Source organism: Talpa occidentalis, unplaced genomic scaffold (assembly GCF_014898055.3).
Source record: "Talpa occidentalis isolate TD23 unplaced genomic scaffold, MPIMG_talOcc4v2.1 talOcc4.8, whole genome shotgun sequence".
Lineage (NCBI taxonomy): Eukaryota > Metazoa > Chordata > Mammalia > Eulipotyphla > Talpidae > Talpa > Talpa occidentalis.
This window is the reverse complement of record NW_023605194.1, coordinates 26,123,461-26,145,660: the sequence shown is the minus strand read 5'-3', so window position 1 is coordinate 26,145,660 and position 22,200 is coordinate 26,123,461. Positions and strand designations below refer to the sequence as shown.

Sequence of the window (22,200 nt, the reverse complement as noted above, 5' to 3'; positions counted from 1 at the left end):
ACTTTGTGTTAATTAGTCTTTTTTCTGGTCCCTTATTTAGGTTTTCTAAATTCCTGCTATGAGTGAGACCATCCGGTATTTTTCTTTTTCTTTCTACCTATTTCACTGAGCATGATCCCTTCTAGTTCCATCCATGTTGCTGCAAACTACATGTATTTATCTTTTTTGATTGCTGAGTAATATTCCATGGTATATATGTACCACATCTTCTTGATCCAGACATCTATTTTAGGGCATATGGGTTGTTTCCAAAGCTTAGCTATTGTAAATAGTGCTGCTATAAACATAGAGGTGCAGGTGTTCTTTGGAATTGATGTTTCTGTGTCCTTTGAGTAAATACCTAGGAGTGGAATTGCTGGATCATATGGAAGCTCTATGTTTAGTAGGTCAAGAAATCTCCACGCAGCACTCCATAGTGGTTGGACCAGTTTGCACTCCCACCAGCAATGCAGGAGAGTTCCTTTTTCTCCACAACCACGCCAACTAAAATGTTGATGTTTTCTTAAAGGACTGTTCTCTTGGAAGAAACCAAGAAAATTCCTAAATATGAGGTATTATTTGGTTAGGAAAGTCTGAGGTCCAGTGTAAGATGTTCAAAATCCCAAAATAATGGGGGCCAACGTTCTGGCATGATAAATGGGAAACAAAAGAGCCCAGGATCAAAGATAAAAAAAGATAACTTCTCTTTCTTTAATATTATACCTATGGTTGGTTCTGCTTCTTAACACCTATCATGTATATTTACTCACTACCTACTCAATAAAGTGTCATGCATTCAGTACCTACTCAATAAAGTGTCATGCATTCAAAGAACAAATATAAATCACATCACATTTTTCATGTTTATTCCATTCTTTTTCTGGTACAAAAAAATTACCTATCCTTTTTACACAACTTTTAATGATTGATACATAAATTTCTTAAAAATGAAACTTAGCTTTTTCTAATGAATATAAGAGAATTTTATGTTTTCATCTTATTTTTTAAGTGGTGCTTTTGTTTAAATCTAGAAGAAAGCAGTTTTTTAAAATACAAAGTTTATTTTCAGTATTAGTGTGATGTTTATGCTTTCAAATTTCGGAACATGTAAAGAAGGCAGCAAGAAGAATTTAGTTAGTTGAGAAGAAGGCTAGAATGCATGGTAAATTTATGAAGAAAAGGGTTCTGGATACCATGCGAATCAACCAGGATATGAGAAGGTAGGCAGGTAGTTCAGATGTAGAATCCTAGAAGCTGGAAGATCATTTAGTTTCACTACCAACCTGGTAATACATACAGATACACTGACACAGTCCTTTACCTTTACATCCTCTCTAAAATAACCCTGCCAGGTGGTTTTTCAGCTATTCCTTGAATACCTAATTTTGAGGATTAACTACTCTTCAGAAAATGCATTTCCATGCAGTCTGTCACTGTCAGTTTCTTATTTGAACTGAAATCACTTTCTCTAAACTTCTCTTAACGGGCCTAGATCTACCTTAGGACTAAAGTCAACTCTGTCAGCTCTAGTCCATGCTGTGTGTTAGTGTAAATTAGAAAAGGTAGCCCCATTTAGAAGAAAAAGTCTCTCAGAAATATCCTCTTTAGGAAATGCAAATGGCCAACAGGCATATGAAAAAATGTTCAGCATCACTTGTAATCAGGGAAATGCAAATCAAAACTACAATGAGATACCATCTTACACCAGTGAGAATGGCACATATTAAAAAAGCTAGCAACAACAAATGTTGGTGAGGTTGTGGAGAAAAAGGAACTCTCCTGCACTGTTGGTGGGAGTGCAAACTGGTCCAACCACTATGGAGAGCTGTGTGGAGATTTCTTGACCTACTAAACATAGAGCTTCCATATGATCCAGCAATTCCACTACTAGGTATTTACCCAAAGGACACAGAAACATCAATTCCAAAGACCACCTGCACCCCTATGTTTATAGCAGCACTATTTACAATAGCTAAGCTTTGGAAACAACCCATATGCCCAAAGATAGATGACTGGATCAAGAAGATATGGTACATATACACCATGGAATATTACTCAGCATTCAAAAAAGATAAACACATGCAATTTGCAGCAACATGGATGGAGCTGGAAGGGATCATGCTCAGCGAAATAAGCCAGAAAGAAAAAGAAAAATACCGGATGGTCTCACTCATAGCAGGAATCTAGAAAACTTAAATAAGGGACCAGGAAAAAGAATAACTATAAGAAAGAAAAAAATCAAAATCAACAAACAACTATGAACCAGAGACACTTTATGGGGGGTGGGGGGCGGGGAAAGAAGGGCTTGGGGTCAAAATAAGGGGGTTATAATTGTATGGGGAGTATAAAAAATAAAATTTAAATTAAAAAAAAGAAATATCCTCTTTATATAAATTTAAACATCTGTCTTCCAACTGGATTCAACCCATCAAGTTACATGGTCACCAAGTGAAATGTGAGCTAGATTTAAGCCTTTCCTCCCCCTTCTCTCCTTAGCTGGGCACTGTGCATAGAGAGCCATCTGACAGCTGTGCATGGCAGTTCTGCTTAGGGTCATATAGGAAAAAACAACCCTTATCCATAAGCCCGTTATATGAAAACTGCTCTTTTATCCTTCTGAATCTTTTGCAGGTCATGTATCAACAGTTCATACTCCTCTCATGGAATATGATTTTAGATCTTTAAACAGGCTGGTTTTACTATTTTCTGTTTGATATTTAATATCCAGAGTTGAATACAGGGGTATCCAGATATGGATATGTACATGTGTAGTTGGACAATCAATTATATCATTCCAAATTCTGTGTTTTATTAAGAAAGTCCAAACTTTATTAGTAAAGTTTGGTTGTGAGAGTATACTCTCAAATTATTGAAACTACAGTATCCAAAAATCTCTGTGTCTTTCACTTATTTGTGATAGTTGTGCTCTGTTTTTCTTTTCTTTTCTTTTAAAGATTTATTTATTTATGCATACAAGAGCTGGGGTACAGGCCAGAGATGCAGGGGGTGAGAGGAACCACCAGAGACAGAGCGGGGAACAGAACAGGCAGACTGACTGAAACACACTGCTGAGGGGAGCAGTGGGCAAGACAGGAGAGTCTGCTATGCCATGTGGGTTGCTCCCTAGCCGGCCAGGGATCGAACTCGTGCTGCAGAGGCTGCAGATCGCTTCATAGTGCGGTGCATAACCCCTTGTGCCACCAGGGAGGCCCCCTTTTTTGTTTTTTTAAGATTTATTTATTTATACAAGCACTGGCGTACAGGCCAGAGGCACGGGAGGGTGAGAGAATTCACCAGAGACAGAGCAAGGAGCAGAACAGGCCGAAGGACTGAAAACACTGCTGAGGGGAGCAGTGGGTGAGAAAAGAGAGGTCTGCCGCACCATGTGGGTATCTCCCTGGCCGGCTGGGACTCAAACCAGCGCGGTAGAGGCTGCTGTCACCTTCACAGCACTGCACTCAACCCACTGCGCCATCGGGGAGGCCCTGTTTTTCTTACTGTGTGCTTTTATTTGATTAGTTTTTGCTTTAGGATTTTGAGATTATTCCTATTAAGTTTTGTCCCATAAGCAGTTACTGAGATCTTTTCATATCAGAACTTAATTTCATCTGTAGATTTATATTCATGTTTTAATAAGGTCACTAACAAAATATTGAACAAAACCTGCTATCTATACTGTGAGATATAATATGTCAGTAGTCCTTAAAACATGATTCATAGATAAGCCACAACATTATCACCTGGAAACTTGTTAGAGATGTGAATTCTTGAAAAGAATGCATCAACTTAACAACAAAAAGGTAACCCAGTTAAAAAATGGGCAGCAGATCTGAAAAGGTAATTTACCAAAGAGGATATACAAGAGGCCAAAGGATGTATGGAAAACTGCTTGTCATCATTTTTAATAACAGAGATCCAACTCAATGCCTCAGTGAGCTATCATCTCACACCTGTGAGATTGGCATTAACAATATTAAGTGCTGGAGGAAGTAGAACCCTAAAACATTGTTGGTGGGAATGTAAACTAGTGCAGCCATTTTGGGAAGTGTCTGGACCTACCTTAAAAAACTAAGAATGAATATATCATTTGATCCAACAGTTCCGTTTTTGGAAACCATCAACTCAAAAAATGTATATGAAACCATCAACTCAAAAAATAATATGCTCCATGATTTATTGAAGCATTGTTCACAACAACTAGGATTTGTAAACAACCTACTGCCCAGTGTTAGAGGATTGGCTAAAGGTGTGGTCCATCCACATGGTGAAATACTATTCAACTATAAGGAAAGACAAAATTTTACCATTTACAGCAGAGTGGGAGGGGCTTCAGGGAATGATGTATAGCAGAGCTAGTCGGAAAGATAAAGACAAATATTAGATATTTCACATATATAAGTAAGGAATCAAGTAGGTAGACTGACAAAGCAAAGATAATTATTATAAGCTAGTGGAAACTGATAACTGAAGTGACATTTTGGAGGGGGGGAATAAAGAGTCAGGAGTAGGTGACCAATGTTATTTAAAAAAGAATTTTGAAATTGCAAATAATGGATTGTTTGTAAATAATGGCTTGGCCCCTGAAATCTTATTTTAAGGGACAATGGTTTTAGTAAAGCATTTGTTAAAAGATAAATATGTGAAAAGTGATAACTATTTTAAAGCATATGATTTAGAGGTGTATGATATGTTAATAATAAAGGAGTGGGTGGTAGGAGAAAATAAATATCCAATGTAAAGAAATATGAATTCTTGGGTCCCACCTGCTAAATTGGGAATTCTGGGTATAGAACCCAGCAATTTCTCTCTGAACATGCCCTCCAGGTGGCTGGTGCTCTAGAGTTTGAGAATCACAATATATATGGACTTGACCTTCATATTGATTTCAATCCATTTTTCAGACTGGAATGGGTATCCTAAGATTTTTTTTTCACCTCATTACTGATTCCCTAATTGAATATAACACATAATTTTTACTCAAAGTTATGAGCAACTTTGTCAGATGCCTTGCTGGGATAATAATGACCATTGAATTTTCTTCATCAACCAGTCTAATTACTCTTTCAAAGAAGAAAACGATACTACTCTGGTTCTTCTTAAACCCATATGAACTCATACTAACTACTTTCTCTTCAAGATTGTCAGAAACCATTATTTAAGAGTCTGTGACTGGTACTTGGCATTAATATAAAATCCTCCTACTCTGTTTTGTGCTACCAAGAGTAGAGTCCAAGGGAGCTGGGTAGCAGGAATAGCTAAGTGGAGACCATGAACTACCAAAGATTCTGTGCAATTCAAAAAAAGCCTAAATCAGGAAATATCAGCAATAGGAGGTGAGCTCTAACTGTAAGTAGGTATCAAGAATGGCCTTTATTCTGTTAAATACTAGGTCAAACTTGATAAAATGTCTGAGTTCAGAATGTCAAATTATATAAACAATATAATTCGACTTTTTTTAAAAAAAAAAAAGTTAGAACTTTTTTTAAAGTGCTTTCAAATCAATCTTAAGATTGAGCACACAGGCAAGTGACTTTGGACAACTATTTAGCAATCAAGAAGCCTCAATTTTTCCTGTAAAATATGGGGTTTTGTAATTGATCACATCCAGGATAGATCCTAGTTCTAAGGTTCTGAAACAGTAAAATTTCAGACAAAAAGAGAGTGGGACTTTATAGTCAGACATTAATTAATTCCTTGTCTACTGTGTGCTTGTCATTTAGGGAGTACAGTGGTAAACAAAACAGAAAGGTTCTAACTGTCTTAGAGTTTAAGCCCAGAGGAGACAATGATTGAATAACTACACTAATGAATATGATTATAATTATTTAATTCTGAAAAAGAAGGTTATATGGTTCTGTGAAAAGTACAAGAAGTAGACCTAATTTAGAAAGTTGTATGGATTGAGAATATTAGGTAGGGTTTATGAATGAACGAATTGGATATTTTTGGTTGACTTGACAATAGCTGGTATAACTGTGCTTAGAGAAGTCAGGAAGGCATCCATATGGAATTACCAGTGTCACCACCTTTTAAAGCTGTTAATCTTTGATCCTATTATAGATTTTTATGTAAGTTTAAGAAAAATCATCTCTTACTCAAAGGAGCATTTGCCAAACTTCTTGTGAGGATGATTTTCTAAATCTGTGTATGTGCTTTGTTTTTTAGTTATGAAATCTTTCACATCACTAACAAAATATAGCTTATGGTCCAAAGCTGCAGGCAATCAGAAAGATTTAAGTACTCAGAATAGGTCTAGAATGTACTTCTCCATGCACTTTACAAAAATGTCTTAATGAAGTTAGCAGTTTCTAAGAGTTTAACATCTTAAACCCATAGATATTAAAGGCATTAGAAAATCTCCAGATTGTAGTGTATTGGCATCTGGATGGTGAGTTACTGAGGAATAAGTGAATCTCTACGTTTGAAGGCTTTTGTCTTTTTCTTTTTACCCAAAGGTTTAACCTACCTCAAAAAGGGAAAAAGTGTGTGTGTGTGTGTGTGTGTGTGTGTGTGTGTGTGTGTGTGTGACCTCAGCCCTTCTAATTCTAGCCTTGCAGAAGACCACTATCTCAAAATAAAAGGATTCATGTAAAATCTTGTAGATGGTATCAGAAGACTATTTCAGTATCTTTTTTAAAAATAATATGAATGCTGTTATACTATTTGTGTATCTGATCTGTTCCTGGTTTTAATGTTTAAGGTGTCAAATTGAGGCTACTTTGTCTGATTCCAAGGAAGGGAGAGAACTAGATACTAACTTATGTAAAAGTAGGGTGATGAATGTTGCAGAGGGCTAATTGGTCCTAGAGGTTTACATCCCATTGCTGCCAACCATGTATAACAATGTCTGTCTAAGCCAAGAATCTTTTTTTTTTAAGAGGCATGTTTTATTTATTTGTTTGTTTTGTTTATACATGCACTGGGTACAGTCAGAAGCGTGGGAGGGTGAGAGAATTCACCAGAGCCAGAGCGGGGAGCAGAGCAGGCAGAAGGACCGAAGTACACTGCTGAGGGGAGCAGCGGGCAGCAGGAGAGGTCGTCTGCGCGCCATGTGGGACCCTCCTCCGGTGCTTGGGGAGCAGCCGGGGATCGACCGGCGCCGTGGAGGCTGCGGGCGGCTTCACAACCCAGTGCTCAACCACTGCGCCACTGGGGAGGCCCTAAGTCAAGAATCTTTAAGACTCCTGACGCCCATGCATGAGTTCTTTACACCACCAGAAAAACCACTAGATGGCGCACTTCATCATCCTTTCTAAAGATAGCTGGTCCACATGGCATACTTTCTTTGCCTAGCCAAAATAGTTCTAACTAGCTTCCTATCTAGCAAGAGTGGAATTATAATAAATTATCTCTTTGATATGCAGATGATTGGTATTCATCTTCAGTCATTTATTAAATTACAAAATCATTGCAGTTTTATATGGAGTGGTCCCAGCCTTGTCATCCACAAGCAAGGTCTCGAGACTCTTTCTCACCTTCCCTTCAGTCTTTTTAAATCTTTTGTTGTATTTGCTCTTTTTTTTTAAAGATTTATTCATTTATTATTTATACAAGCACTGGGTACAGTCAGAAGTGCGGGAGGGTGAGAGAATTCACCAGAGCCAGAGTGGGGAGCAGAGCAGGCAGAAGGATCAAAGTACACTGTTGAGGGGAGCAGCGGGCTGCAGGAGAGGTCTGCGTGCCATGTGGGTACATTTGCTCTTGTGACTCTGTAGACCCCTTTTCTTTCACTTCTTCCACCCCAACAATTCTTCCTACCCTTTGTAGATATTTTCCAAATGATTCACATTTTCTGCCTTGTCGTAAAGATACCTGCCTAGTACAAAATTGTTCAAACACTTATTTCCTCTGCATTTAACTTCAGGGAAGGTTTTATATTTTCATGCCATGATAAATACTTAGAGCCTGACTTCTTAGCAATCCTTGTCCCCTTGTACCAAATCTCGTACATCTGTGTACAAATCCTGAGGGCAGGATGAGCCTACTTTCCTACTTAAACAATTTTTTTGTTATATATAAAATAACTCATGATTTTTCTACAGATATTCTCTATCCTCTTAAAACTTTAACGATTCCCAACTTGGAGGACACATTTTTGGTCACAGTAATCATAGCTTACACAGATGTATTATTTTTTGCTTTCTTTTCATTTAAATTCAGACTCTTCTTCCCAGTTAGGCCTACACAGCAAAGTTATTGATATGTTATATTGTTATAAAAGACCTCAGTTAGATCAGACACCTCCCTTTCTAATCTTTCTTCTAGAACATTTTAAAACTTGGAATCACTCATTATAAGTTCAATATTTTAGCAGAAAATAAGAGGAAATAAGTATATTATAAAGTCATCTTGTTTTTGAGAAGGAATGGTCAAATTGAAGACTTAAGAGAAAAAAATAACAAAGATTTGAACAAGTTTCCTTAAAAAAAAAACTTTAGAAAGCTTGGAAATTATTTTTAGTTATCTTATTGGAAGACCAGATAATGTGTGGGTCTAAAAAATATTCTTAATGGCATGGCTAAATGGCAAAGACAAAAATATAATAGGGAAGTAGGCATTATTAAATAAAAGCAATAAAAAGGTGGCCCAAAGGAGAATGAAGAAACCCCAAAGCATAACAGTTCAGGTATAGAATGAGAATCTGAAAGAACCAAGAAAGAATCGGAAGACAATGCTTAAAGTGATTCAAAAACCTAGAATTCAATTCTTTTAAACATCAAAGGTTAAAATCTACTTCCAAAATATTGTCATTAGACAATATTACTAAAAATGAATTATTTGTATTATTCAATATAAAAATCATATGAGAAACGTGGTTAGAGGTAGCACGCAAGAAGCAGAGGCCTAATGGGAGTGTGTTTTAAAATCCAAGCAAGAAATGATAACTTGAGATAGAAATAGATAGTTTAGAAGGTAGAAATAGCAGGATTGACTGTATTCCAGTTTTAAAGCAATAAAGGGAAAAAATAGGAAGTTATTGATAAAATTGAATAATGTATAATGATAAATATCCTCTACACTAGATTATCAGATTGCTAAATTGCCTCCAATCCCATAAATTTTTTTGAGAAAAAGCCTGGAGAGCTATATATTAGTGAGTTTCACTTCACTTCCATATTGGCTAGGTTCTTGTGAGAGAGAATAAAAGATGACTCTAAAGACTTAATCAGATCCAGATGAATGGACTGAATGCCAGAATATCTGAATTAGCTATGTGATCCTGAGCAAGTCAGTTCATTTAAAATTTTTCTACCCTATAGAATGAAAGACTGGGCAAATTAAATTCAGCCTTTTGGAGGTATTTCAGAGGGGTGTTTCTTCTAGCTGTAAGATTTTATGATCCATCGTCAGCATGCCCTGTTTACTAAAATAAGTTATTGTGATAATTAAAGCACCAGGTGTGTGAGAAAGTGCTTTATAAACCAAGATGTGGGGCCTCCCTGGTGGTGCAGGGGTTAAGTCTCAGCACTATTAAGCTTATCCAGCCACTCTGGTATAAGTTCCATAGGCATGAGTTTGATCCCTGCCAGGGATCTGGCCCTCCTGGCACAGCAGACCTCTCCTGTCTCACCTGCTGCTCCCCTCAGCAGTCTATTTCAGTAGATTTGCCTGTTCTGCTCCCCACTCTGTCTCTGGTGAATCCGCTCAACCCCTGTACCTCTGGCCTACACCCCAGCTCTTGTATGCATAAATAAATAAAAATAAATCTTTAAAAAAAAAAAAACCTATGATGTGTCTTACAAATTTATGGTATTGTTATAATTTTGACACTAGACTCTTTGGTTTAATGCCTTAAACTATAGTATTTTAAACAAGAGTTTGGGAAGAAAAAAACATTCTGGGAGTTAAAGTAGATAATAACTGTAAATATGATAGAAATTGAGCTGATTTTTATGCCCGATACATAAAGTTAGCCTCTTGGTGTTACAGGAAATCTTTATTTTGTGTGGATGTGCATACGTGTGTGATAATGGTAGAAGTATAGCTGACACAGCCTTACTTTGAGAGCACTAGGGATTCACAGTTAACTGTACCTGGAAACAGGAATGTGAAGCTGTGGCCAAAAAAGCCAGCAATATGCTGGATAAAATTAAGTCTCTTTAAAATAAAAACAAAAAACAGAACAAAACAAAAGCCCTTTATTTTATTTTATTTTTTAAGATTTATTTATTTATTTATTTATTTATTTATTTATTTATTTATTTATTTATTTATTTATTTATACAAGCACTGGGTACAGTCAGAAACGCAGGAGGGTGAGAGAATTCACCAGAGCCAGAGCGGGGAGCAGAATAGGCTGCAGAGGCTGTGGGCAGCTATGCAACCCAGCGCTCAACCACTGCGCCACCGGGGAGGCCCAAAAGACCTTTATTTTAAATAGACATGGTAGGGCGTGATGGGGTTGCCATGGTATGAAAGTGCGCTGCTTTTCATTGTATGATGAGTGACATGGTGTGAGTAAATCACACAACTAATGAAAGGTGTGGCTAGGTTTGCTCAAATAAATCTTAGTTTTCTGGAAATAGGGGGCTTGAGATAAGTGAGTATAATCATTTAACTACTGGTTATCACTACTTAATATCTAATGGAGAACCAAGAAGCAGGAGGGAAAATGGTATGCCTCTAAGTTACCCAGAGATTACTCACTCATACTCAAAACAGACTGTCTCTCTCTCTCTCTCTCTCTCTCTCTCTCTCTCTTTTCAAAAGCATGTTTAAAATCTGTTTACCTTATGTGGGAGAGATCCTTACTCAAAATGTATTTGCTCTTACTCTAGACTCAATACTAGTAATCAGCTGACTTACCAGCTCAGGAAGGTTAAAGATAGCATATTAATAGGAGATGAGTGAAAGAGCACGTAGTAAAAATTCATGTAAAAGTTGCAAAAGAGAGGGCATAGAAATCATAAAATCCAGGCACAAGACACAACACAGCATTTGGAGCCATTTTGTAACAGAAAATGACCAAATACTGTAGCAGCCAGAGAATTTATTGTATTATATGTATAGAATAAAAAGTATTCTAAATGGTGAACTGGAGAATTAAGAAAGTTTAAATGATATTTAGTATACTCAAAAAACATAAAGATAGGGAAAGTATTATGAAAGTTTAAAATTTCATCAAAGAAGCTTAGGATAACAAAAAAGTTTTGATGCTTAGAGCAAAAAATATCATCCTAAAAACAAAAGTAATAACAAAAACTTATTTTTTAATTCTTTAGTTCCCCAAAATGCCAGATAAATTATGATAGGTTTCGTATATTTATTGTTTTTAACTATTGATTTTGAGTCTTTCTGAGCAGTTTTTCACATTGGCTACACTAAACTCAAGAATTATTTTTCCCCAAAAACTATATAGGCTGAAAATAAAACGCTTCTAAAATATTGGCCCAGATTAATTCATATGTGGAAAATTATATAATATTCTCTGAGAAAATGCAGATATTAGTGTGGAAGGAAAATGATTGTAGACATTCTTATTCATATTAGAGAACCTTGCATTCAAAATTAGAATTCTTTTGCCATCAAAATAACTAATATTGGACTTGTCCAGCTTAACTAAACAAACTATGTTAACAGTATTAAAATTTTTAAGTACAAAATATTGTTGAAAAGAATTTGGAAATTTTTTTTCTCACTCTTAGGGTAACTTATTTTTTTAAAGAAGTGGGATTCCTTTATAGAAAAAAATTTTAAAGACAGTCCTCATTTTGCTACTTTAGAACATTTTATCTGTTGTCTGCATGTAACACTGACTTCTGGCATGTTTATTATTGCTGTCAACTAGAGGTAGAATTTTATAGAGCATATTCTGTAAAAAAAACAGATGTCTTGAAATATTTTGACAGCTATGGAAATGGTGTAATTTTAAAGTGCTTCTAAGATCATTCACCTGCGGCTAAAAAGATTCAGAAAATTTTCCTTAATTGAAGTATATTACTGCTGTTGAACACTACATAGGACAACCATTCTAAATTTATTATAATTAAGGATTATGGTGATTAAATGGCAGATTAGAAGTTTAAAATTATTAAAATATTTGTGGTAATGGGTTTAGAGAACATTTCGGTAGTGGAAATTAAAGGTTATAAAATAGCCTTCATTTGAAATGGTTATATGTAAATATTGTAGTACATTTATAAAGAGTAGAAATTAATTTAGCAGTTAAACCCTTGTATATTTTGCAATCTTGTTTTTTTTCCTTTTTTTTTTTTTTTAAATAGTGTTTGCCAGCTCAGAGCCTGTGCCAGGATTCCAGGGGGATACCCTGCAGCTAGCATTCATCGACCTCAGACAAGTAAGATGTAATGATGTGCTTCTCATTTATTGCATTCTATCTCTTGTTATTTATTTTAATACTACCAAAATGTTTGTTTGCCTTGATACAACCTTTCTTTAGAAAAGTGCTTCTTTGAGAACTGTATTTAGCCCTTCTGAGCCTTATATCCATTCAGTGTCTCAACTTCATGTAGCATTCTCATCAGCAAATATTTAGTCATTATCTGCGAAGAACATGGCTAAATAATAACTTTATACTTTGATGATATTTGAGGTTTATTTCTTTTTTTTTTTTTAAGATTTATTTATTTATTTATTTATTTATTTATTTATTTATTTATTTATTTGTACAAGCACTGGGTACAGTCAGAAGTGTGGGAGGGTGAGAGAATTCACCAGAGCCAGAGTGGGGAACAGAACAGACAGACTGACGAAATACACTGCTGAGGGGAGCAGCGGGCAGCAGGAGAGGTCTGCGCACCATGTGGGTGCTGCAGAGGCTGCAGGCAGCTTCGCAGCCCAGCGCTCAACCGCTGCGCCACCAGGGGAGGCCCTGAGGTTTATTTCTTAATGACATTATGGTCACATAGGAAAACTGGTGGTGGGCCTCCCTGGTGGGGCAAGAGGTTAAGACGCAATCTATGAAGCTAACCGCAGCCACTGTAGCACGAGTTCAGTCCCCGGCCAGGGAACTACCCACATGGCACAGCAGACCTCTCCTGACTCGCCAGCTGCTCCCCTCAGCAGTGTATTTCAGTTGATTTGCCTGTTCTGTTCCCCACTCTGGTACTCTGTCTCTTGTGAATCCTCTCACCACCACCCCCCACCTCTGACCTGTACCCCAGTACTTGTATGCATAAATAAATAAATCTTTAAAAAAAAGAAAAGAAAAAAGAAAACTGGTGGTATAATGTTAGTAGTAAGACCCAAGTTAAATGTAGACTATTATAACCTAGAAAGGAACCCTTGCTTAAAATTTTTTCAGTAGTTAAAGAATGCTATTTTTATAAAGTTTTGGCATGCCTCCAGAAAGAAGGATAAAGCTAATTTTAAAAAGATAATTATGAATTTACATAGTTCTTTTCTGTTCCCATAACTTGAATGTTGTAACAGATATAATAACCTTTTAATCTATTCATTTTATTTCTTTTTGACATCTTGTCATTTTCTTCCTATTACCCCTTTTCTGTCTCCCATATTTCTTCTTATTGCTTTCTTATTCTTTCCCCCTCCTCCTTATTCTGTTTTCTTTTTTAATATTAAAATTAAAAAGCTTAATTTAGATGAGAGGCACAAGAGTATGGAGGGGTAAATCCAAGTGAGAGGAATCAGGAGTGCTAGAAATGACATTAGGGAGTAAATTTCTTACTGGAGTAAGTTTCTCTGTTGTAAGTGATGGGAATATGTTCTCCAATACGAAGAGTAGTGATATGAGGACAACTCCTTTTATACACAAAAACAGATGGGCACTGAGTTATATGGTTTGACTTCTGATCTTTGTACTTCACAATGATGTAAAAGTAATATGTGTGCAATAGACATCATACTTTGATTTGGGGATTTTAATCTTTTCTTGAAATGGTAATATGCAGTATGATATACTCTTGCAATACTATGAAGTGGCAGTGAGCCACAGCTTTCAGGCAGCCATGCAGATACAGGAGTATACAACCCAATACTTTACTGAGTGTTTTCACTTTCTGTACTGTATCCAGTGAATTACATGAGATATTAAAAGCTTTGTTACAAAATAAACTTTGCATTTAGATGGTTTTGTCCAACTATAGGCTATTGTGTTCTGAGCATGTTTAAAAGGTTGGCTAGACTAATTCATGATGTTGGGTAGGTTAGGTATATTAAGTGCATTTTTAACTTCTGATATTTTCAACTTGATGATTTTATTGGGACATAAAGTAAGTTGAGAAAGATATATAATCTGTTCACAGAAAATTTGAAATATTTCATGTAATATTTTCTCAATTTGTATGAATCTGTATCGTGTTGATTACTTTGTAACCTCATTATAGGACTGTAAATAGGGCACATCATTTATGAAAGTGTTGTTAAAGATTTTGTTCCTTGACTTGACCAGATCAGTGGTTGGTTCAATGCAGATTTAAACTCTTATCTTGGGTACTTTCTTTCCTCAACGACAATCATTATTTGATGGCAAAGAAGGCCTTTTTATGAGCATATAGCTCACTAGGGAATTGTTACTAAAGCATACTTATGAATATTAATAAGCATCTAAAGTCTTTTTAGTTGAATTTGCTTTTCAAGTGTGTGTACTTAGAGGCATTAAGTCTGGTTGACTTTTCCTCATTAATGTAATTTCTTTAAGAGACTTTTAAGTGAATAAAAAATCTATTAAGAAACATTTAGAATTATGAAATCTATTATCAGTATATAAGTGACTAATATAATACACAGTTTCAAATTATGGTAGTTAATATGCGGGCAAGGTGACAAGTGGTTAAAAAATGTGATGAACTAATTTTTCTAGTTTAAAGAGGTCTTAAAATCATTTCCCCTGAGTATTAATGTTAAAATTCAATCATTCTCTATTTCTTGTTTACTTGTATTCTAAAAGAACAATTGCAACTAATTCTTTAACTCATGGACTACTAAACTTGATATGACTTGAATTTTATGATTTCAGAGGTCTGGATTTAATAAATTGATAAGGATTTTTTTCCATCTTTGTTTTTCAAACAAATTTACAAACAAATAATGAAACGTCAAGTATGGGGATTGGTCAAAAGTAAAGTTAATCTTGAAAACTAAAGTGTCACATGTGGTGATACAAGTTTTTTTGCATCAAGATGTCAGTGATTATTTAAATAAGGATGTCATAACGTTTTGGTAGTGTTTTTATGTTCTTAACTTTATAAAATTACTTCAAAACATATTATTTTAACTTTTTTTTTATGAAGTAGTATATCACCAAACATAAAGAGAGTGCTAACACTTTTATTTATATTTCAGTTGAGTTACTGCACTTTTCCTTTTCTTCTAGTCTGTGATCCATTTCTGTCTTAATAGGGCAGCTGACAGTTCTTTTCAAGTGTACTTAGAAAGGCAAAAGAGCCCTTTTCATAGTACTTATATGGGGTCATGCTTCTGTTTTTTAGTTTGAATTTGATACTGCTTCATGAATTGCTGGGTATGAAAGATTAGGAAGTAGGTCCAGTGGTCAAATTTTACCTGCCCACCCGGACTTTGCCCTGAGGTCAAACTCCTGATATTTGCTGTTCTGAATAGAGAAGTTGATGACAAGTATGAGCTGATACGAGAGGAAAGTTAGAACCATATCAAAGCTGAAGGCAAGAGAATTGGGACCCAATGAGACTGTAGCTAAAAGATGGATCATCAGAATTGCCCTCTTCTAAAGAAAAGGAAATAGCTGACCTGTGAGTGAAAAGACTTCATCATCCTGCCAATCACATGCTTGCTAATGGAAGCCAGTTATCTCAACAAAATCTTAAGGCCTACTGCCCCCTAGATAATCTGGAGGGTTAGCAATACTAGTACTGCATTATGTGAATTTTAAATGTGTTGTTTGAACATGAGTTGTATGTTAGACTTTTTTTTTTTATAAGAAAAGTCTACCTTCCTCTTACCTAGTTCTGAAATTAAGTCACTAAATGAGGAAGGATGTTAATATTTATGTGTATCTGCTTTCTTTTACAAGGACCATCTAGTTTGTTAAATATATTGATAATACTTCAAATGGATTTTAAGTGAATATGTAAAATTACTTTGGCAATGTATGCCAAGCTTAAAACTTTTAACTATTCTTATTATAAGATTCATAATATACAGTATCATCATATACAGGCATAATTTTTATAACTCATTCTTAATACAAAGAAATATTTCATTAAATATCACTAGAAAAATAAAGTCTCATACAACTGAATTTTCCAAGTAATGAAAAATTTGTTTTTTGTCAGAACTTTAAAATTGCAGTCAATTTATTGAAAAACTTAAAAAATATACATATATCTCATTTTCATAGCTTCTTATTAAGAGTGACACTCATTGTAGTTTGAGCCTCTGTGGCTCATATATCCTAACACTAAATCCTCTTTAGCTGGTCCCATTTCACTATGTGATAAGGTAGACTAGTAACAAATCATTGCTGCATTTAATGTCTTGATAATCTTTTGATAAAATGGGAAAGTTTAGGTAGGTTGGATGGTAATGAAGTTATGTAGGGTTGAAGTTAATAAAACAATCTCTTGAATGTGTGCATTGTGTGTGTTCAGCAAGCGGAGTCTTGTGTGTGTGTGTAGAAACTATTAGTAGCCTGTTTTTTAGTAAAAAAAGATCTAAGAGTCAAGACCCATCTCCTAATTGGATTTTGCTCAAGTCATCTTATGCTCTGGATGTCAGTTACCTCATCTGTACAATGGAGATAAAAATTCTTTACCTATCTGAAGTGCCCTCCCAGCTCGCCAAGCCACCAGAAATAAGACTGGAGCCACCGCTCCAGGGTGGGGTAAGGTCCCAGCAACTGAGCCCCTCTGCCCAGCCCTCCTGGCCACTGGCCACAGGCCCAGAAGTGTGCCTCTAGGAAGACCTAGTACCACTGCAGATCTCACAAGGCCACAGCAGCTGTGCCCATCATCAGTTAAACACCCAGAACAGTGGGGGGAAAGGACCCACACACAACAAAAGCCTCAACTACAGCAGAGCAAACCCAAAGCAAACAATAGGGAGAAAGGAAAATACAAATAGCCAAGCAAATCCTTAGGGGAACAGTATACCACAGACAGAAAACAAAATCCCAGAAGCTAACCACAAAGACATGTATTGGAACAACACAAAGAAACCTCAGAAAAAATGGATCAAAGATATGTGAGAAAACTCAGAAGAGGAAATGAATGCTACGAGAAACACAGTAAACACAAGATCGAAATTGAAATTTTAAACAAGAAAATAACAGAATTGCAAGATGTAAAAAGATCAGTGGAGGAATTAAAAAATGCAGGGGAAAGCCATGGGAGTACAATAAGCCTAATGGAAGAGGGAAAGATTTTCAGACAAAGAAAATCTTAGGGAGTTCATATCCACTAAACCGCCCTTCAGGAAATATTAAAAAGAACTTTAGGATTTAAACCAAAGAGAGGAATGAACACAAAGGACTGAACAAGGAATTAAATAGAATTACATAGGAACAAAATGGCAGTAACAGACTTTTATATATCATTAATAACTAAACATCTGTGGACTGCATTCACCAATAAAAAGACATAGAGTCTCTGGATGGATTAGGAAACAGCATCCAACCTTCTGCTGCATTCAGGAAACACACTGGAGTTCCAAGGATAAACATAGACTGAAAATAAAGGAATTGAAAACAACTCCGCATGCAAATGGCACCCAAATAAGGCAGAAACAGTCATATCAGATAAAATAGACAGCAAGCTTAGAAAGAGATAGGGATGGACACTATATAATGGTTGAGTGAACAATAAAATGGAAAGACATAACACCCATCAGCATATATTCAGCAAATGAGGGAGCACCAAAATACATTAAACAACTACTGTCAAATCTGAAAACACACTGGAGAAAATACATCTGTGGTTGGAGAATTCAGCACCCACTCTCATTGAAGGACAGAACAATTAAGACAGAAAATAAATAAGGACATACTCTTCCTAAGCAAAGAACTAGACCATGTGGGTTTAATAGACATTTATAAGATACTGTACCCCCCAAAAGCCAAATGCATATTTTTCTCAAGTGCATATGGGTCATTCTCCAGAATTGACCATTTACTGAATCAAGACAAGTATCAACAAATTCATGAAGATTGAAGTCATACCAAGTACCTTCTCTGACCATAATGATACTGAACTACAAATCAACTACCAAAAGAAAACAAGGAAATACTCTAATACATGGAGACTGAACAATCAAAGGTTAATAAAGAAATCTAAGAAGAAATAAAAAAACCTTGAGACAAATGATAATGAGGACACAATCTTCCAGAACATGTACTAAAAGAGAAGTATATTGTCAATACAAGTCCACATCAAGAAAGTAGAAAGAGCCCAAATAAGCAGCCATCTGTCTCAAAAAAAAAAAAAAAAGCAGAAGGAAGGAACTAATAAAAATTAGAGCAGACATAAATGAAATAGAAATAAAAAACACAGTTCAAGAGACCAATGGAACCAATAGCTTGTTCTTTGAAAAAATAGACAAACCTTTGGCTAGGCTCACTAAGAAAATGAGGGAGACAATTCAAATAAATAGGTTCAAAATTGAAAAAGGAGAAACATAATAGACACTGCAGAAATTCAGAGGATAAGTGATTACCATCAATATTTATATGCAAAAAAATTCAACAATCTAGAGAATTAGACAAATTCTTAGAAGTATACTATCATCCAAGACTGAATAGGGAAGAAATAGAAAACCTGAACAAACCAATCACAAGCAATGAAATTGAAATAGTAATCATAACTCTTCCAAAACAAAACAAAAGTTCAGGAGCAAATGGCTTCACAAAAAGGTTCTACAAAATTCAAAGATGAGGGCCTCCCCTGGTGGCACAGCCGTTGAGCTCTGGGTTGCAAGGCCGCAGCCTCTACAGCGCCAGTTTGATCCCCGGCCACCGGCGAGGGTCCCACAAAAAAAAAAAAAAAAAAAAAAAATTTAAAGATGAACTAATACCTATCTTGCTCAGAACTCTTCCAAAAAATTGAGAAAGAAGGAATTCTTTCAAACACATTTTATGAAGCCAATTGTCATGTTAATACCCAAACCAAACAAACACAACAACACAAGGAAAGAAAACTACAGACCAATCTACCTAGAGAACGCAGATGCAGAAATCCTTAATGAAATCTTAGCAAACAAATCCAACAGTGCATTAAAAAGATTATACCATGACTAAGTGGGGTTTATACTAGGAATACAAGGATGTTTTAACATCCAAAAATCAATCAACATAATTCACCTCATCAATAAAAAGGAAAACCAAAACCACATGATCATATCAATAGATGCTTAGACATCATTTGATAAAATTCTGCATCCATTTATGATGAAAGCTCTTGAAAATTGGGACTAAGTGGAATGTATCTTAGCATAATAAAAGCTATATGTGACAAGCCCGTAGCTATTATCATTCATCGAACGATAAAAACTGAATAGTAAATAACTGAAAACCCTTCCACCAAGATCTGGTATAAGACAAGGATGCGCCCTCTCACCATTACTATTCAACATAGTGTTAGAAGTCCTAGCTAAAGTAATTTGGCAAGAGAAAGCTGTGAAAAGAATCCAAGTTAGGAAAGAAGAAATAAAGCTATCATCGTTTGCAGATGATATAATAAAATACATATAGAACTCCAAACACTCCACAGAACAGCTAATCAAAATAATAAACTGGGCCTCCCTGGTGGCACAAGGGGTTAAGCACAGCATTGTAAAGCTATCCGAAACCTTTGCAGCATGAGTTTGATCCCTGGCTAGCCAGGGAGCTACCTCCATGGCGCAGCAAACCTCTCCTGTCTCTCCTTCTGCTCCCCTCAGCAGTCTGTTTCAGTAGATCTGCCTTTTCTGCTCCCCACTCTGTATCTGCTGAATCTTCTCACACACCCCTCCACACCTCTGGCCTGTACCTCAGTTCTTGTATGCATAAATAAATCTTTATATATGTTGCAAATATTTTCTGCTCAAGACTCCTTACAGAACTTTTTTTTTTTGATTTTTGGACAATATATGATCTCTCCCCTTAGGTGTGGTCACTGTAGTTCTCCCGCCACCAGAGCACCCATAGATTATTGCCATATTCCCGCTCACCCCTGTTTTCTCCCCTTGCCACCTGACAGAGCTTTGATTCGGCCTTCTGTCAAATGCCTTTTCTTCACTCTTAGATGGAATATATCTTTTGATGAGCAGAAATTTATAATGTTAATGAAATCCAGTTTGCCATTTTTTCCCCTTTGTGGTAAGTTCTTTTTAATGTTCTGTTTAAGATGTCTTTTCCTACCCCTAAAATTATAAAGGTATTTTCCCTTGTTTTTTCCTAATAGTTTTATTGTTTTACCATTCACATTTAGGTTTACAATCCATCTAGAATTGATTTTTGTGTATGGTGTGGGGTATAAGGCTCAAGATTCATTTTGTTCCATCTGGTTACCCTGATCCCCCAGCACATTTATTGAAAAGAATTGGATCTCATAACATGCTAATGTAAAACAATTGTAAAACCCAAGACTGAGACATAAGTGATATGTATTTCTAATGTTCAAGTAGAATGACTTCTATTATATTCCGTTTAACTGTATATTTCATGGTTCATGACATCCCTTATTAGCAAATTGGTTGATTATAAGTTTGACGTTGTTTAATACCTGCTTAACTATAGTCTTACCACATCAAAGGTATTTGAAAAATAAAGTGTTTATAATAATTAACATAGGCAATATAAAAGAAAAAAGCTAAATTTATAATCCCATAAAGACAAGAATCATGCCTTTTTTTTTCACTTGTACATCTGTTGCCTAGCACTATTCTTGGCACATAGTAAACAATCAATAAATGTTAAATAAGTAAATGCAACTTTTTGAGCTATGCTCAAAAGCATTTTTTGGTGTACAGAGACACCTTATTAGTAATTGAGGTATTCCATGTAAGTTAATGTTCTCTAAAAGTGTTCTTTAAAAACAGTAATTTTTTTCTAATTTATTTTTGTTGAAAGTATTACTAAATATATGTGACGCAATTCTCAACCTTCTGAAGTAAAAATCTTAACAAATATAAACATTTCTTAATTTATCTCAGCTATAATTAAGGATATTAGTACAGTAATGTGTAATTTCTAAGAAATGTCATTGTCCCCAAACCAAATGATTATTCTTTTATGGAAAAAGAAGTATTGTGGACAGGGCAACTATTGACATTTAGACAAAGGCAATATGTACCTTAATTGAGCGATTGACAAAGTAGAACTTTAAAGCAGCAGTTCCTAAACTACTATTGTTTGGAACAGTGAGTCATAAAGAAAGGAAACTACTGTCAAATAAGTTTAGAAAATCCTGCATTTGTACACAATTTCATTGGCACATTAAAGACTTTGAGATGTCCATCCATACCCCTTGGAAGCCGAGACCTTGAGATACCCCTTTGAGTACCGAATACTTTTTACAAATAAAAATCTCACATCCTGCATAGCAGTGTTCTATGGCACACAGTTTAAAAACACAATTACCTGGACCATTATTGTATTACATTAATCTGTGCATTTGTAGAACTATCTGATTAAAACTGTAGCTAAGTTGTTCAATAGATGGATAAATTTTAATATTAAAATACAAATAATACAAAAATGATGAAAAGCAGTAGTAACTTTTCAGAAATAATTTGAACTTCCTTTAAATAAACCCACTTGGGTGATTTTATGAAGGATGGTAATTACTAGATGATTAATGCCGCTTAAATGCAGCAAACCAGTCAGTCAGTCACATAGAATAACTTATTTTTAAGAAGCATGAAACGGTAACACAGGATTGCTTGTGAAGAATGAAAAGATTTAAGTGGGAAATTAAAATACCAGCTCATGTGGAGTTCAGATCCTAACAGTTGTCAGATTCCTTAGTTAATCATCAAGTCTATTGTTACTGAGCCATAGTATGCATACTTGGAGATAATGAATATATCCATTGCTTTTCCCCTTCACTAATACACTGTATATATTTTAAATAATATGGGAAAAAAGTTAAAGGACAGATATTTTGAAAAAAATAATCTAGGCAAGTTCTGTAATTTTTGTTGTAAAGCACATCTCCCGATAATCAAAAGGAAGTACAATCAGAGTGACTTTTTTCAAGAGAACTGCACCTTTCCTTAAGATAGAAAAATCTGAGACTTGCCAAAAGAAGACCCTTAAAACAAAATGAAAACTTCCACAAGAAAAATAGTAAT

General features: G+C 35.5%; 1 protein-coding gene across 2 annotated transcripts in view; it reads left to right on the top strand.

Annotated features, from left to right (window-relative positions):
* The window catches only part of EXOC6 (exocyst complex component 6), a 145,577-nt gene that overhangs the window by 98,480 nt on the left and 24,897 nt on the right, over window positions 1–22,200 (top strand). For both annotated transcript variants that reach the window (XM_037497874.2, XM_037497875.2), the window contains exon 20: window positions 12,204–12,277. In XM_037497874.2, coding sequence (XP_037353771.1) covers window positions 12,204–12,277 — 74 coding nt within the window. The remainder of the gene's footprint in view (window positions 1–12,203; window positions 12,278–22,200) is intronic.